The 18,032-nt window shown below is 35.9% G+C and overlaps 1 protein-coding gene across 1 annotated transcript; it reads right to left on the reverse strand.

The window, feature by feature from the left end:
• Nucleotides 1-6,286: 6,286 nt before the first annotated feature.
• Nucleotides 6,287-16,782, reverse strand: POLR1F (RNA polymerase I subunit F). Its single transcript, XM_003934728.4, has 4 exons — nt 16,497-16,782; nt 12,530-12,671; nt 8,330-8,538; nt 6,287-6,738 (listed from the first exon to the last, which is right to left on the reverse strand). The coding sequence occupies exons 1-4, from the start codon at nt 16,748-16,750 to the stop codon at nt 6,327-6,329; spliced, it is 1,017 nt and encodes a 338-aa protein (XP_003934777.3). The 5' UTR covers nt 16,751-16,782; the 3' UTR covers nt 6,287-6,326.
• Between the last annotated feature and the right edge of the window lie 1,250 nt (nt 16,783-18,032).

Raw genomic sequence — 18,032 nt, forward strand, 5'->3', positions numbered from 1 at the left:
AGATTTAGTAAAAGAAAGAATGAAAAAATTAAAATTGGCAAATCTAGTAAATAAAAGTAGTAGTTATTTGAGAGGGCCAATAAAATAAACAAACCTTTGGCATGTCTGGCCAGATAGAATGTAAATATATGAAATCAATTTCTTTTTTGTATGTAAGTATGAAATAGTTAGGAAACGTAACAAAAAAAGTTATTAACAAAAGCAAAAAATGCTATACAATTTCTGGAAATAAACTTGATACATGAAAGCCCTTAACAGACAAAACCTTAATGCGACTGAAGGATGCAACAGACTTATATAAATAGACTGAACATGCTTATTGTCTAAGAAAACTACTGTACATTCAATTGTCTTTCAATTATCTGTCAATTAGATGCAATTCCAATCAAAATCCCAAAAAGCATCTTCTAGCTCTGACAAAATTATTTTTAAAGTATATCCAGAAGACTATATGCAACAGAACTAGCTATCAAAATGTACAATAAGACTATGCTTACTACTTTTCTATGGCTGTATGACAATTACCACAGATTTAACACTTAAAGCAACACTCATTCAGTAGTTCACAAGTTTGTCACTCAGAAACTTGACAAGGTGCGGGTGAATTCTCTGCTCAGGATTTTATGACTGAAATCAAGGTATTACCTGAAATCTCATGTGGATCTGGATAAAAATCTGCTTCTGGACTAATTCTTGGCATTGGCAGATTCAGTTCCTTGTGGACGTAGTACTAAGCTCCATCTTCCTGCTGGCTGCTGGCCAAGACTGGCTGTCAGCTCCTCAAGCCCTTGCCATATGAACCCTTCCATCAAATTCTTCCCATGTTTGAATCTCTCACTTTCTTCTACCACCAGCTGGAGGAAACTCTATAATTTTAAAGGGCTTAGTGATTAGGTTAGGCCCACCCAGATAACCTCCCTTTCTTAAAGCCCGTTATGCCATATACTATTATCATGGAGGTAAAATTGATCACTTAGTCCTGAGGATTAGGGTGAGAAATTTTAGAAGCCCTGAAATAATTCTGCTTAAGTTACTGTAATAAACAGCTTGGTGCTGTTTCAGAATATGTAAGTACAACAAAAGATAAACAGGACCATTTATAGTATGAGGAATACAGTAAAAGCTAAGATAGCTCTTCAATAAAGTATGGGCTAATTAATAGTTTGGGAACATATTTTGGAAGGAAACAACATTCTGCATCAAACTACATTTCAATTTCTGAGGAACTAAAATTTTAAATGTAAAAAGTAAAATGATAAAATTACTAGAAGAAAACATGAATATCTTATAAACTTGGAATGAAAAATGCCTTTATAAGAACAGTGTTACAAAACTCAGACAAAAGTGATTATTGATTATGTAAAAATAAACATTTCTGAACAATGAATGAAGTTAAAATATAAATGACAAATTACAGAAATTGTTTAAACATGAATAACAGTAAAAACATTATGATCTTTAGTATGTGTCATCCTTAACAATAAAACCTTATCATCCTTAATATGTAACTCTTAAAATGAGTAAGAAATGGAAAAGAAATCCAAAAAGAATGATCAAAGGACATAAAAATAAATTCACAAGAAACAAATGCATGGACAATAAAAATACAAAAATAGTCACTAATAACCAAACAAATATAAATTGCAAAACAGAACATTTTCATTTTTCAGATTGTCAAAAATTAAAATGATTGGTAACCCTCCATATCTGCAAAGTTGAAAACCACAAATTGTTGGTAGGATTGCAGATTGATAGAACTTTCCTGAAAGACAATCTAACAATTGGTATTAAAAAGTAAACTGCTTATCCCGTTTAATAACTGCGACTCCATTTCTAGGATTTTAGATACGGCAAATAAAGATGTACATACGCACATGCTCCATGCATGTGCAGAGAGAAAATAGAAACAACTTAAATATCCACCATTAGGAAATGGAACACTTCAATTATACACTGAAATTCTGTAAACATTAAAAACAGGAAGACCTCTATATATTCACACAGGCAGATACTTACTATCAAATAAAAGAAGGTAGGTCCAAAAAGTACAGATAGTTTAATTCCATTTTTGCCTTTAAATATGGTATTTTAAAATTCACTATTTAAAAATCTCTAAAACTGCACATGGAACTGACAATAGTGGTTATTTCTGGAAGTAGAATTGTCAAGTGGGTGTGTGTGGTGTGGTGAGGAATAGGGAGAGATCCATGACTGGTAGAGTGGGAAGTTGTATATACTTTATCTATTTGAATTTTTAAAATATACTGATTTTGTAACATAAAACATCTACTTTTTGGGGTAAAAGACAAGATGACCCATGTGGTTAATGTATAAAACAAGTTAAAGGGATCAAATTTCTGTCATTTCTAAGTATTCTATTGCTGATACATTAAAGTTATAAAAGCACTTGAAAACCACATTATGTATAGGCAAAGAAAAAAAAGAATGCCTTTACTGAAACAAATGAAAAGGTTAATAATATCACATCAGAGGCAAAGTGATACCACTTGAAACTGTGCTTTTTATTTATCAATTCCAAAGTATCTATTGATGCTTTCATTATACAAAGGATTCAGTGTTACATACTTAGATATAATTAAGGCATAATTCCAGCCCTCAGGAAATGTATTTGGTCAAGACAAATTTGATCAAGAAACAAGCTTTACAAATAGGTAAACAGTTTGAAATAATGCAGTTACAAGTAGAAAAATATTTATTAAAGAAAAATAAGAATTATGGTTATGAAGCATGCACAGGTAGCCTCATCTGGAAAAAGTTTATGTACAAGGTGGTGCATGAGGTCTTTTACATTAGATAACTTCTTAGTTGCCTGTCAGGTTCTCCACCTGGAATGACACAGCCAATTTTCCTCCTCCAAGGGTCAAAATGCTGCTCATCCAACAACTACCACTAAGCATAAAGCATTAAACATTCATTGTCGCTTGTACTTATCATTTATACTTAGTTGTGTATCTTACAGACAAAATGGTAAGGCCTTAAGAGCAGAAACTGCTTAAGTCATCTCTGTATCACTGGTGACCAGTGAGGTGTCTTACACAGTGAAATAGGTGAATGGTAGGAATTGAAGAAAACATAAGGGATTTAGGCTAGGCTAGAGGGTTTATATAAGCAAACTCCAAGATAGAAAAGATAAAGCCTAGGTTAGTGCAGCATCTGACAAATGTTTTGAAGAATATATGCTAGATACCATCATCAGTCTTTTTGGGTCAAACGCAAACAAAAAAACAACAAAGCAACTATATTCTAGGAAAGACAAATGGCCAGATCTCACTTTTCAAAACTACTCACATTGTGAAAAGGCAGGAACAAATCTAGTTTCAAGTTCAGCATGCTGCAAAACACAACTGGCAGAAGTATTATTTGAAGCAAAAGTAATGTGTGAACTTGCTTATTTTGCTAAGCCACAATGTATTTCTCCAGGAATAGTATAAATTTGATGTCTTTCTTGATGTTTATGGCAAAGGAGTTTAAAATTGTTTCACTAAAAATTAAATTTCTATATTGTCAAACACGACAGTTTACTCAAATTTTAAAATGTGAAGGGAATATTTATTAAACATTTTTTGGGTATGCCACTATATTAAATCCTGGTAATATGATATAGCTTATTTCAAACTCTTTTCAACTGATACTTCCTTTAAGATAGCACTGACCAAAAGAAAGTTAATACAAGCTTTATGTATGATTTTTACACTTTTTATCGAAAAATAAACTGAGGAAGGCTACACTTGTTTTATTTAACCCACTATATGAAATAATACTGATTTTGCCAATATAAAAACTGAGATGGTTTACATTTCTTCGTATATCTTCAAAATCTGGTATGTATTTTATACTGGTAGCACATCTCAATTTGGATGAGCTACATTTCAAGGGCTCAATACCCACATGAATCCCAACTGTAATTGGCCTGCATCCTTCCACTGTCTAGCACATCTACTTGTAGACAACTGTGAACATCTGCTACTCTGCCAATTCTATATCCTATCATTATAAATTCAGATTAAGATATGCCACTAGCAGAATTTATTCATTACCAAATATTAAACTGTGAGACCAGTACTATGTCTGGCACTAAATAAATGGCAACACAAATGCTAACGTGGGAGCTCAACCATTCATCTATTTGCAAATACACAGGCAACAGTGAGTGGACAATCCTCCCTTTTTTTTTCATATCACTTAACATGATTATTAATTTTCTTACTTATTGTGTATACATGCCCAGCTGTTCTCTTATGAGATGCCACAAGGGAAGGAACTACATCTATCTTGTTTACCATTATATCCTTGGGCCGTGGAAGAATGTGTTATACAAAGTAGACGGTCAAGTGTGTGGAAAATGAATAAATATGGCCATGCATTGAATTATCAGCTTCAACCAGCTTGTCATTTCAGTACGCTTTGTCAGTTAGTCAAGAGACATTCCATGCTTTCTGAAAGAAAGCAGTGAACAGAACAACTGTTTTCTCTTCAGCACAATATCTTACAGCCAACAAATGGGACCTAATTAAACTAAACAGCTTCTCCACAGCAAAAGAAACTATCATCAGAATGAACAGGCAACCTATAAATGGAGAAAACTTTTGCAATCTATCCATCTGACAAAGGGCTAATATCCACAATCTATAACAAACTTAAACAAAATTACAAGAAAAAAACAAACAACCCCATTAAAAAGTGGGCGAAGGATATGAAAAGGCACTCCCCAAAAGAAGATATTTATGCAGCCAACAAACATATGAAAAAAGCTCATCATCACTGGTCATTAGAGAAATGCAAATCAAAACCACAATAAGAGATCATTTCATACCAGTTAGAATGGCAATCATTAAAAAGACAGGAAACAAGATGCTGGAGAGGATGTGGAAAAATAGGAACCACGGTTGGTGGGAGTGTAAATTCGTTCAACCATTGTGGAAGACAATGTGGTGATTCCTCAAGGATCTAGAAATAGAAATACCATTTGATCCAGCAATCCCATTAGTAGGTATATACCAAAAAAATTATAAATTATTCTGCCAAAAAGACACATGCAGACATATGTTTACTGCAGCACTGTTAACAATAGCAAAGACTTTGAACCAACGCAAATGCCTATCAATGATAGACTGGATAAATAAAATGTGGCACATATATACCATGGGATACTATGCAGCCATAAAAAGGGATGAGTTCATGTCCTTTGCAGGGACATTGATTAAGCTAGAAACCACCATTGTCAGCAAACTAACACAAGAATAGAAAACGAAATACCATATATTCTCACTTGTAAGTGGGAGTTGAACAATGAGAAAACATGGACACAGGGAGGGGAAATATCACGCACTGGCGCCTGTCAGGGGTTGGGGATACGGGAGCATAGCATTAGGAGAAATATCTCATGTAGATGACGGGTTGATGGGTGCAGCAAACCACTATGGCACATATACCTATGGAACAAACCTGCATGTTCTGTATAAGTATCTCAGAACTTAAAGTATACACACACACACACACACACACACACACACACACACACAAAGTAATCTGAAATTTCTCACTAGTCAGAATCACATTTAACCTGTCTTCATTAGACTCTACTCCAACACACAACAAAATTAGAATGGCTGAGGCACAAATGAACAAGTACAACAAGACAGTCCTTTCCATCAACCTCTCAGATTTAAAAAAGAAAATAAGGACACACAGGCACCTGGAAGAAGAGAATAATGAATAGCAGTTACCACCAGGCAGTCAGTACTGGCATGGCTTTTAAGAGCTGTGAAGACTTCAGAAACTTCTTTGGCAAACCATTTTATGTTAAACAATAGAGATACTATAGAAACCATGATAAAGGAAAACCTAAAACTAGTTAATGTCCTGAGTTTTTAAAAAAAGCAATATAAAACAGCATGTAATAAGGTGAAACCTATTGAACACACACACACAATCAAATAATCAAAAACTATGACTCATTCTTTAGTAATATAATATATTACAAAGTCCTCTTGCTAGTCTTGAGACTGTAGATACTGTAGAAACAATTTTATGTAGAGTGCAAAACCTGGAAGAATATGAGAGTCGACAGTAAGAGCAGCTTTTTATTTTGTATAAAATGGCACTTTAACAATACTGGTTTTCCCCAAATTAATGTACAGTCAGCTTTATCATTTTAAGCACATCGAGCTGCCTCCAACTTATTTTCTCTTTTGTAAACTACTGGTATGCTTAAGCATTTCATATCACTCAAAATATTTATTCATCAATTGTATGTATATCTGTCTTTTAAAAGCTGAATCATATTTAAAATACACTAAAGAAAACTACTTTTCCTTTTTTTTTTTTGGTGAGCATTTCAAAGGTGGGGTAAATTCAGCCTCTTCACTGTGTTTTCTTTTCTTTTTTTTCTTTTTATGGTCACTTTGGTAACCACTGGAGTCACTGCCTTGGAAACTAGGGTCCTGGTCCTGATCTTTCTGTTGCTTTTTATTCTTCTTCTTCTTTTTCTTTGGCTCCTCCTCCCAGAGGTCATTCACATTATTAGTATTCTGCAGGGCTGATTCTTCCATTGGAGTGTCATCTCCAAAATCTGCTATCTTGGTGGTACCACTGTCCACTTCATATGTCTCTGGGTCTTTCTTCTTTTTCTTTTTCTTCTTAGTGGGTTTTTCAGCAGCTTCCTCAGTGCCATTTTCTGTAACTTCTTCAGACACTTCAGAGTGCTTGAATTGTAAACTATAAATTAACAGTTAAAAAAATTTAACAGAGCAATAAGCAAAAAACAAATAAGAAAATGAGATCAATATATTCTAACAGGCTAAGATTTTCTAAATAATCACAGCAGTACAAGACATCTAACCAAGGCATAAATTCCAAATATTCTATCCTGTTATCCTTCAACCCACTAAAATATATACGGGCTGCTGAATGTTAAATTGAAAAATGTTAAATTTAACATTAAATGTTAAAATCTTCCTTTTTTTTTTTTTTTTTTTTTTTGAGATGGAGTTTCGCTCTTGTTACCCAGGCTGGAGTGCAATGGTGTGATCTCTGCTCACTGCAACCTCCGCCTCCCGGGTTCAGGCAATTCTCCTGCCTCAGCCTCCTGAGTAGCTGGGATTACAGGCACGCACCACCATGCCCAGCTAATTTTTTGTATTTTTAGTAGAGATGGGGTTTCACCATGTTGACCAGGATGGTCTCGATCTCTTGACCTCATGATCCACCTGCCTCGGCCTCCCAAAGTGCTGGGATTACAGGCTTGAGCCACCACGCCCGGCCTAAAATCTTTCTTTATGAAGAACTTCTCCCAGATCCTTTCCATACATAAAAATGACATAAAAATCTTGTCAAAACATGTCTTCCAAGTTTGGCGTTGTTTCAGAAGAATTTGATCACTGAACATTAAACATCACAATACTTAGGCTTATTAACCAAACCACTGACATCTCATAGAAACCTGTATGTAACAAAGCAATGGAGTTTCCAGTTTATTTTAATCCTCTTTCAAATAGTAGTCTATTGTTTACTTAGCTGATACTAAGACAGTGTTACTTAAACACTGTGAATTATTTTATACTACTAAAATAAAACATGGATCAATGAAGGAGTTCTCTCTCCAGAACTTCAGTCTTACACAGTAGCATTAGGTACGTGTACCTAAGCAATACCAATGACATAACTTTAGAAATTCAGTTCCTCAGTCACACTAGTCAGTCACATTTCAATGCTTAATAGCGAGGCTACTGTATTATGCATATACACTATATTTTTGTCATCACAGAAATTACACAGCTGTTCTAGAACTTCAATGCACATTCTTGTAATTTAAAGGCAAAATCTAGAAAAAGTTATTAGCAAAGGCAGCATTCTAAGAGTTGTCTTTCTCCTTCTTCCTTTAAACTTCACTCCCATGGAACCAAGTTCAAGATCAGAGTTTCTTATAATTTCAATACAGAATACAGAAATTAAAATATCTAACACAGATGACAATAATCAACACACTCTTTTGCATGTAAAAACAAAGCAAGCCAATAGCTTCAGGTTTAGAGACAGAATTAAAAAGAGTTAACAAAATAGAAAACACTCAGCAAAACTGAGCTATTAAGTATTAAAATACGGACCAGCAAGCTAGACAGAGTTTTAGAGTATTTATTTGATGCACTGTTACAGATCACTCAAGAATACTGTTTATATTGACTTTAGGGTCTGAAACCATGAATATTCCTATAAACAGGTATTTTTAAAGAGGGCTTATGTTCTCTAAATTCAGAATTAAATGGAAATTACTAAGTACCTAATGGTAATTAAGTAATGATAAACTAACCTTGTGATATTTAGTTTTCCCCGAATGCAGAATACTCCAGCAGTATCTGAGTCTAAACGAAATACTTCAAATTCCAGTTCATCACCCATGTTTATCTCTATGGTTTGCCACTGCTCAGCTGACAACTGCTCAGGTTTAGGAATGGAGGCATTGAAACAGCCATGTACCAAACAGCCAATGTGGCTAGAAGACACTTTATTAACTATACCCTGGGAAGAAGAAGGAAGAAAGAGCATAATATAAAGAACAAATCCACAAAGTTAAAGGGTGAACCAGAGTCTACAAACTTCAAATAATCTTCAAAGAGCAAACATCAAATTAATGGTCTAATATGGAAAAGGTTTACCTCAATTAAAACTTAACACATCATGTCAAAACATCACTTTAGAATACCACTGGGTTTTGAGAAAGCTCAACTTAAATAAGCAATTGTAAATTAATTATTTAATTACTGTCTAATTACTGTCTAAAAATTAATTACTGTCTAACTGTGCACATGAACTGTTTAACTGGTTTAACTAACCTGCTCCCATCACCTCATTCAAGAAAAAAAACCACCTAGTCTCCCCACTGCAAGATGCCTTAGGAAGGAGATTATTACTCTTTAGCTACATTGAAACCAAGCAGAAAATACTCTCATATAGCCTATAAAAAGATCTCATATGTGTTTTATAACTGGGATCCATGTTATGTTTCCATAAAGACACCAAATTTCAAACTTAAAAATGCATTCTTTAATTATTTAATTTAGCACAATGCAAGCATTCCATTAGAAGACAGTTTATCCTTTACATGTAAACATTGACCATGGCTAATTTTGGCTAAATCACAAAAGTATTATTAGAAGCTTTAAAGCTAAAATAAAAGTATGTGCTATATGATTTTAAGATGAGACTTTGAATAAAATTTGTTTTTCTTCTCAGGGTCAATATACACAAAGCATATGCATGAGATCTTGCAATATTAAAAAAAATCACATTTTCTGAATTATAGAACTGCAAATAATACTGACTTGTATACAATGCTGTTTAAAATTAGCAACCTTTTACACATGCGGCAGAATAAAACTTCCCTATTTGTCATAATCAGAAGTCTTAGTGTTCCCAATAGTAGTTTCCAGATGGTCTAGATAAACAAACTGGTACATCCTTAAAATAAAAGTTTATTCAGTAATAAAGATAAATAGGTTCTCACCATAAGAAGACATGAAGGAACCTTAAATGCATATTGCTAAGTGAAAGAAGTCAATTTGAAAAGGATACATACTCTATTATTCTTTTTTTAAAGGCAAAACTATGCAGACAATAAAAAGACCAGTGGTTGCCAGGGATTAGAGAGGATGGATAGAAGGAAGGAGGGAGAAATGAGTAGGTGAAGCACAAGGGAGTTTTAGGAGAGAAAATCTATTCTGTATGATACTATAATGGTAGATAAGTGTCATGATACTTTTGTAGAAACCCATAGAATGTAGAACACAAAGACTGAACTCTAATGTAAACTACAGACTTTATTTGATAATAATGTTATCAACATTGGCACAAAAATTGTAACAAATGCACCATACTAATGCAACATAATGTTAATAATAGGGGAAAATGCATATTTGGGGAAGGAGTGGTTATACGGGAGCTCTATACTTTCCATTCCATTTTTCTGTAAACCTAAAACTCCTGTTAAAAGTCTATCAATTTTAGAAAATCAATGAAATAAAAGCCTTTTTAATGTATGAATCTAGAACAATGGGAAAGCTACATGAAGAAGAGAGTGGATCTCAAGGCCTACCTCACACTACATACAAAAATTATTTGAGAATGATCACAGACCTAAATGGAAAAGCTAAAACTAAAAGCTTGTAGAAGTTGACAGAAGAATATCTGCATAACGTTTAAGTGGACAAATTTCTTTGATAGGATCCCGAAAGCAATAGTCATAAAAATATAAAATGATAAATTGGACCTCATCAAAATTAAAAGAACCTGTTTATCAAATAATATCATTAAAACTTAACAGACAAGTCACAGACTGAAAGAAAATACTCATAATATTTATCTGAAAAGAATTTAAGACCAAAAGGAACTGCTACAATTCAATAATAAAAATACAAAAAAAAACCCTATTAAAACTGGGCAAAATACTTGAACAGGCCCTTCTCATTGAAATATATGAAAATCTGCTCATGAGGGAAATGGAAATGCAAATGAAAACCATAATGAGATACCACTATATGCCCATCAGTAAAATTAAGAGACAACAGCAAATGTTAATAAGGAAACAGTGAATGGAAGTGTTGAATGGGAAATTAATCTGACAATGTTTTTATATAAACACCCTGTGACCTAGCTCTTCTACTTCTAGTTATTTACTTAAGAAAAATGAAAATTTATGTTTTCACTTATGTATCTGCAAACACGTCTGAAAGTATGTTTTCATTAGCTTTGTTCATAAAAGCCCCAGCCTAGAATCAATCCATCACTGAAGACAGATAATCACATTGCGATATAATCATATAATTGAATACCATGAGCAATAAAAAGGGACAAACTAGCAATACACACAATAGCATGGACGAAACTCAAAAACATGCTGATCAAAAGGTAGATTTCAAGAGTGTATAAATGAATAATTCCATTAACATGGAATTATAGAATAAACAAGACTGACTTATAATAAAAGCATAAGAGTAATTACATCTGGAATAAAAAGAGGGAATTGGGCCAGGAAAGGACATGAAGGTCCTTTCTAAGGAGATAGAATGGTATACGGATCTGACAAAATTCACTGAACTGAACAATATGATCCGTACATTTTATAATACGTAAATTTTATCTGGTCAAATATTATTAATAATATTTAAAGAAAAACTGGATAGTCGAAAATATTTGAGGACTGGATCTTGTAGTAGGTAGAATAAAAGGAACACTTTTCATTTCATACTTTCTATACAATTTTTTATTTCCATGTACATGCATATGTGTGTTATTTCTGTGTGTGTGTGTGTGTGTGTGTGTGTGTGTGTGTATTTTTAGCAACAGGGTCCCACTGCTGCCCAGCCTCAAATGCACTGGCACAATCATAGCTCACTGTAGCCTTTAACTCCTGGGCGCAAGCGATCCTCCTACTCCAGCCTCCTGAGTAGCTGGGACTACAGATGCATGCCACCATCTGGCTAATTTTTTATTTTGTGTAGACACGAGGTCTCACTATGTTGCCCAGGTTGGTCTTGACCTCCTGGCCTCAAGTGATCTTCCTGCCTCAGCTTCCCAAAATGCTGTGACTGTAGGTGTGCTGCGCCTGGCCTACATGTTTATATTTAAAATATAATTTACACAAAGCAGATGAAAATTAAGTTTCTTAATTTCCAAATACAAACCTGTCAACTTTAGTAGTCCATTTATAAGATTCCAGATTAATAGGTAAAGGATACTATTTATATTAATTTGATACTGAAAAATAAACAAAAATTAAAAGTACTTTGTGGGTTTTGTCATGGTTAAACTGATCTATACTTTTATGAACCATATCAAGGGTTAGTTAACAGTGCTGATCTGTTAGATTAAGCAATTCCCATACAAATTTATCAGCTAAAGAAAAGAACATACACACACACACAAATATACATATGAACATGTGAATATACACACACACACAGAACTACTGGAGGAAGAGAGGGGAAAGTAAAGAGTAAAAAAGGATATATCTCAGTAGATTACATGTCAATATCTGCATTTCCAGTTTATGAAAAACTGGAAGACTTTTCTCACAGGGCTTCCACTTCCAGGGCACAAACTGGCTGCCCTGTCCTCTGTCATTCATACATTTTCATTACTGCCTAGTCCATTTGAATTTCTGTTTCATATGCTGCTATATTCTTTGAATCCTTTATAAAGAAATGGTATTTGTGTAGAATTGAGAACTTTTGAAATAATAATAATTGATTTTTTTCCCCTTAAAATCATTCCATTACTATGAAAAGAATAAAGTGGATGGTACATATATTCTGTGCATGCCTGTGTTTTAGGAGAGTGTTTAAAAACTTACGTAGGTTTGAATGATACAAATTAATTTTTCCTTAAAAATAGTATTTATTTACTCACAGTAGGAATTTATTTGAGTTGAAAGGTATATTCCATCTCTTAAAATTTTCCAAGTTGCATAATTATCTAATTATACAAAGAAGGCTAGAAAAAATGATAAACATACCATAAGCTTTTGCCCTGGTTCGGGGGAAAAAATAACAAAATCGGCTTCGATGTTAAGATGAATGTGTCCTTGATCATCATAAATATCTCCCAGTTCTCCCACAACTTTGATGTTATCATATGCAATAGGGACACCTAAAAGGCTGTAAGAAGAAAAAGTTGATAATAGTATCTTTTATCTTCTTTTATTTATGTTTTTTTGGAGACATGGTCTTGCTCTGTTGCCCAGGCTAGGGTGCAGTGACATGAACAGGGCTCACTGCAGCTTCAATCTCCTGGGCTCAAGTAATCCTCCTGCCTTAGCCTCCCAAAGTGCTGAGATTATAGGTGCGCATCACTGCACTCTTTCAAACCAGGTCATTTTCATACTTATTATGCTAAGAGTCCAAAACTTACATATCTCCTAAGTACACCACCCATGTCAAAAACAATAGTATATGATTAGTCTGTAATAACTCTATTAGTCCCATTCACAAATGGATTCTGACATGTTGGCTAACACGTCAGAATGATGATTCAAGATATTCAGAATGATGATTCAAGATATTCAGAAACAAAATGTCCAATTAATGCATGAGCAGTAAATCAACCCTTTTTCTCTTGCCAAGTCCCATTCTTTCTATCCTATTTGAATTCTTCAAGTCATGCTAGGATAGAAAGAATGGGACTCAGCAAGAAAAATGTGTATTTTGTGATCATGACTGACTAAGAGGCAATTTTGGTATAAAGTCAAAGCCCCTGAATGTTAAAATCAATGACTTAATAGAGAAAATCTCAGGCTTCAACTGTTGCTAATAAAAGCAAATGTTAATACAACTACATTATTTATGAACTAACACTTTAGTCTACGAATTAACAGTCAGGATTAAGGGATGACTATTAAGGAGAAAGACTTAGCGGTAGGAGGCAGAGGGTGCAGTGAGTAGAGATCTTGCCGCTGTACTCCAGCCTGGGCATTAGAGGGAGACTCCATCTCAAACAAATTAATAAAAAACAACAAAACAAACAAATAAAGAAAACCTGGTGGCTTCATTATCATACCACTACTTCTTAGAGAAAAATTCCATGACTCCCTTAGGCAAAGCTGAAATCACTCCTCTACTCCTATAGGACAACTCTTTCTCTGTTCTTAACCTAATTGTATTGAACCTATCCGTAGTATGTTTGAATTTCGCACGACTCTAAGGACTTTGATGGCAGATTTTTTGTTAAACTCAATTAAACTTCTAGCACAATTTACATAAAATAAGGGAAATAATTTATCCCTAATAGATATTATTTACTAAAACAGCCAGAAGCCATAGAAAATAAACTTTAAGAACTACCAAATTAGGAAAATCCTAACTGAAAGACTTACTTGGGAAAGAATCTTCTGAGGTTTTAATTTCTGCATGTGGCATTCCTAAGTTGGAATCATCCTATCACTAAGGCAATGTTAGGGACACAGAAAACAGAGTTGGAGAATAGGAAGAAAAAGTAACTGCTATACTAGACAGAAAAACAAAAATTAAGACTTTATTTCTCCTAATCAAATCTCTCAACTATCAGAGAGGGATTCTCAAGTGGAAGGAGGGCTGTGGTCCCCTGTGGGGCGCGGGGCGGCAGGGGGTGGGGGGGCATTTGGAAATTTGTGATACTATTTATGGTTATCACAAACTTTGCAGAAGCCAGGGAAGAAAAGAGTCTGCCATGTACAGGACCGTCCTGTACAATGCGGAAATATTAATAGCTCTGACTTTTGAATAAAGGAACAAATCTGTTTACAAATAGCTAGGCACATAATTTAACTCTTAAAAAACATAAACACAAAGTCATCTTTTCATAGTTTTAATATATATTAAAATTATCAGGAATTCAGCAATATATAAATTCAAGGGAGATTTTATTAAAAGTCATCAGACACGTGAACACAGGCACCCAACACTATAAACTTTTTCCTCCTTCGCTTTTGTTTTTCAGATGCCATCCTAAATGGGTATCAGAGCAAGGTGGTAGCCTCATTTTAGTTCTTTAGCAATATATATTCAATGTTTTGTCCCTTATTAGCAAAGCATAGTTCAAAGCGTGGTGCCTGATTTGCACCTGAATAAACAGGAGTCTTCAGCATACCCAAATAATGTGGAAGGAATGGTGTCCAGATCTGTTCAGAGCCACTCTGGGTGACTTTCCCCTAGCCTGTCAAGTGCAGGCAATATTGGTGACAGAAAACAAAATAGTTGCTTGTGTTTCCAGATGTTATGACCACTTTGTATATTCTTAAATCTCTCAAAACCATCCCCTCTAATCATTTTCTCTTAGACAATTGTAACATTATCTTAATTCGTCTCCTTGTCCACTTTCTCATCCTATTTGGTAGCTAACCATTAAGGCTACCAAGTGCTGTTTCTTAAGGTGCAAATCTGATATGCCAGGACTGCAAACCTGTGCTGCTTTCTCAAAAGTGTGTGAGGTCTCAGAGTTACAGGGTATTGAGAGGATGAAGCACTAACCCTGCCTAAGAAAACAGAAACACAAAAGGAAAAACAACCCCACCTTTCACCCCAAAAACCAAAAACTGGCAATGGCAGGAAGGGAAAAGCAAAATGGCCAACCACTCTGAGTCGTTTTTGACCCCCTGCCCTTCTCTCCAGTGACTTCCAATGCCTTTCCCCTGACATAAACCTTATTCTACTTATATAATGGATACAGCTCTCTAGGCAAAGCATACCAGTTCACATCCAGTATCCGTTTGTTTATGCCACTCTCTTTGCCTGCAATACTATCACGTGAAAGTACCCGTTTCCATCAAGTTGTTCTCAAAGGTCCCAAGATCCAAATTCAACACTCCTTATCTTATTAGACTTCTATCAAATTTTAACACTTCACTTTATTGGCTTGAATCTGTATCTCTACTACAGCTTACAGCTCCTTGAAACAGGGATTTTATTTTTTGTTTGTTTTTATACCTCAAGTTCTCGGTATATAATATAAACATACAAGAACTGTGTGTTGGTGCTTGGCAGAAAAGGTATATTCCAGGCATGCTTGATTATTAACCTCTGCGTGTAGGTCCAGGATCCCTTAAGAAAGTGGTAAAAGCTTTGGATACCAGTGGCCAAAAAACTTCACATGGGAATTCCTGAAGAGCAATCATGAATTCCTAGGAAATCCACTCACTCTAGTTTTAGAACCCTCCCTTTTGAACCAAAGTATAGTCCAGAGGAATACTAAAGCACATGCCCACACCCCCTCCACACACATACTTCTGTAATTCGGAGTTTTCAAGTTGCTTTTGAATACTGTAATATAAATGAATACGTTTTGGGGTTTTCTCTCCCAAAAGCAACAGGCTTACTAGTTCGATTGCATAAATCGTCTTAACAACAACAACAACAACAACAACAACAACAACAACAAAACAAACACTAAACTAATGGCATTTTCATTATCCTCAGATTAGATCCAAGAGAAGAGAATCTGGGGAAATTACCAGAGCAAAATCCAACAAAAACGTGCTTCATGTTTTACAAGTAGGACAGTAGTATTAATGCTTCATGTGCAATCTTCTATGGAATAAGAATCTACTTAAGCACTGCAAACCAAATTTTTATTGTCAAATGAGAAAACATCATCCAGAAGGGGATAAATGAAACGTTCAATGCCATAGAGAACGGGGCCTACTAGGTCTCCAGACCCCTGCTCTGTTCCTAACCCCACCATCAGGGATCTGGAGCGAGAATCTCCACTTCCTCCGCCCACACGTGAACTTCACCTTTAAGTTTTCTTCTCTATGAAAGGGGCCCTGTATAGATTTTTACCAGAGCGGTACTGGCCCTGAGGGACGGATCGCGACTCTAGAATTCCACGAAGCTAAGCTCTGGGGGGCAGTGTGGCCTTTACCATTTCCCCTTTTTTTGCTACGTCATCAGCACATCCACCTGCTGGTACTTCCCGTGCACAAAAGAAGGAACAGGCAAAGAGATCGGTACCTCTCAGAATAGCGCAGGAGCTCGGCATCCAGCTGTTCTCGAATGCCAGTGCGTTTCCTGTTAAGGTAACGGGGCGACAGAGCGATGTGCCTTCGGTGCGGCCCGGCCACCAGGCATGAGTAGCGACTGTTCACCAGCGAACAAGCAGTGGCATAAGTCGGCAACTCTAGGCAAGGTAGGACGCCGGCCTGCCCTACCAGAGACCCATCAGAAGCCGCCTTTTGCCGCGGCGTCTCTGAACAATCCGTAGCCATGCTGCTTGTCAAGGTTCCCGCGGCGCGCACCGTTGACGCAAGCGCAATGGCCTGTCCCCGACGACGCTCTTTTACGTCATCCACCAACTGCCACGCCCCTAGGAATTTCCCTTCCTTACGCTGCATTACGCAGTGTGGCCAGCAGGGGGAAACAGCGTTTTCGCGCTTCGAAGAGGAGTTTAGAGCCTCAAGTATATATTGAGCATGCGCGAAGCCAATCAACTGCTTTTTTGAGGGCGGGCGGATGTGTGTTTTCCCACCGAAGCTTACTGGATTTAATAGGTAGAGGGGTTCTAAGTTTGATAATTTCCAGTAGTAAGGTGGTTTGGTACAGTTTTACGAACTTGAACTGTACAATACAGAATCAAAATATTTATGGAGTATATTTTATGCAGTACCCGAAATCCTAAGCAACAGCTCAAATAATTCAAATGCAACATGTCTGAAAACGATACCTCTATTTCTCTCCTGTTCCGCTTCTCTCCTCATTAAGCAATTGCTAAATCAGGGAATCACATCACAGCCAAGGTGTCAGCCTCGGATCCTCCTGTATGGCCTTAGGTGGAAATACTGTATTTGGACACTATCCTCTTCCCCTGCTGCCAAAACTTCCGGACACACTGCCTGTGGAAGCCTAGCTTAATGGTCGGGAGGACACTCTGGGGCAGCCAGAGCTTCCCTGAAACACATATGATCATGTTGCCTCCCTCTAGGATAACACAAACTCCTGAAAATGGTTTATAAGTTACCAGGCCATTTTGTGATCAGCTCACAGCTTCTCTCTTCAGCTTCGTTTGTCACACTCCCCACCCTAATGTTATCATGCTCCTTGATCCACTCTCAGGTCTCTCTTTCTTTAGTCTTAAGCTCTTCCTTCTACTAGGGAATATAACAGCATTTTTCACAACGGTAAATTCTACTCATCTATGAATTTTTAGCTTAGATTTTACATTCTGTTCCTTCTCAAAGAGTTTTCAACCACCCTATTTCTCTCTCTCTATAAGGATTAGATAGTTAACCATCTATGTTGGTTTTTATGTTAATTTTATATTAACAGCCCATTTGCTTGCCTGTTCCATCAATAGATTCCTACAGTCACTAAAGCGGGTACCATAATATCTGTATTGTTCACTACAGTGGCCCCCATGTCTCATCCCTCCTCCAAAGAAACAAAACCAAAACTAAGAAAAACCCAATCAATGCATTCTGAATGAATAACCTGATAATAAGTTAATAAATAAATGATAAAGAACTCACAGCCTAAGTGGAAATGGGTTACGCT

The sequence above is a fragment of the Saimiri boliviensis genome, chromosome 10 (assembly GCF_048565385.1).
Source record: "Saimiri boliviensis isolate mSaiBol1 chromosome 10, mSaiBol1.pri, whole genome shotgun sequence".
NCBI classification, from domain to species: Eukaryota; Metazoa; Chordata; class Mammalia; order Primates; family Cebidae; genus Saimiri; species Saimiri boliviensis.

Bases quoted from the DNA above. Each gene is read 5' to 3' on its own strand.
- POLR1F (XM_003934728.4), bottom strand. From the start codon at position 16,750: ATGGCTACGGATTGTTCAGAGACGCCGCGGCAAAAGGCGGCTTCTGAT. The intron at 8,539-12,529 runs GTATGTTTATCA...TCTTCTTCCCAG, and splicing joins AACCAGGGCAAAAGCTTATG to GGTATAGTTAATAAAGTGTC. The intron at 6,739-8,329 runs GTTAGTTTATCA...GTTAATTTATAG, and splicing joins GGAAAACTAAATATCACAAG to TTTACAATTCAAGCACTCTG.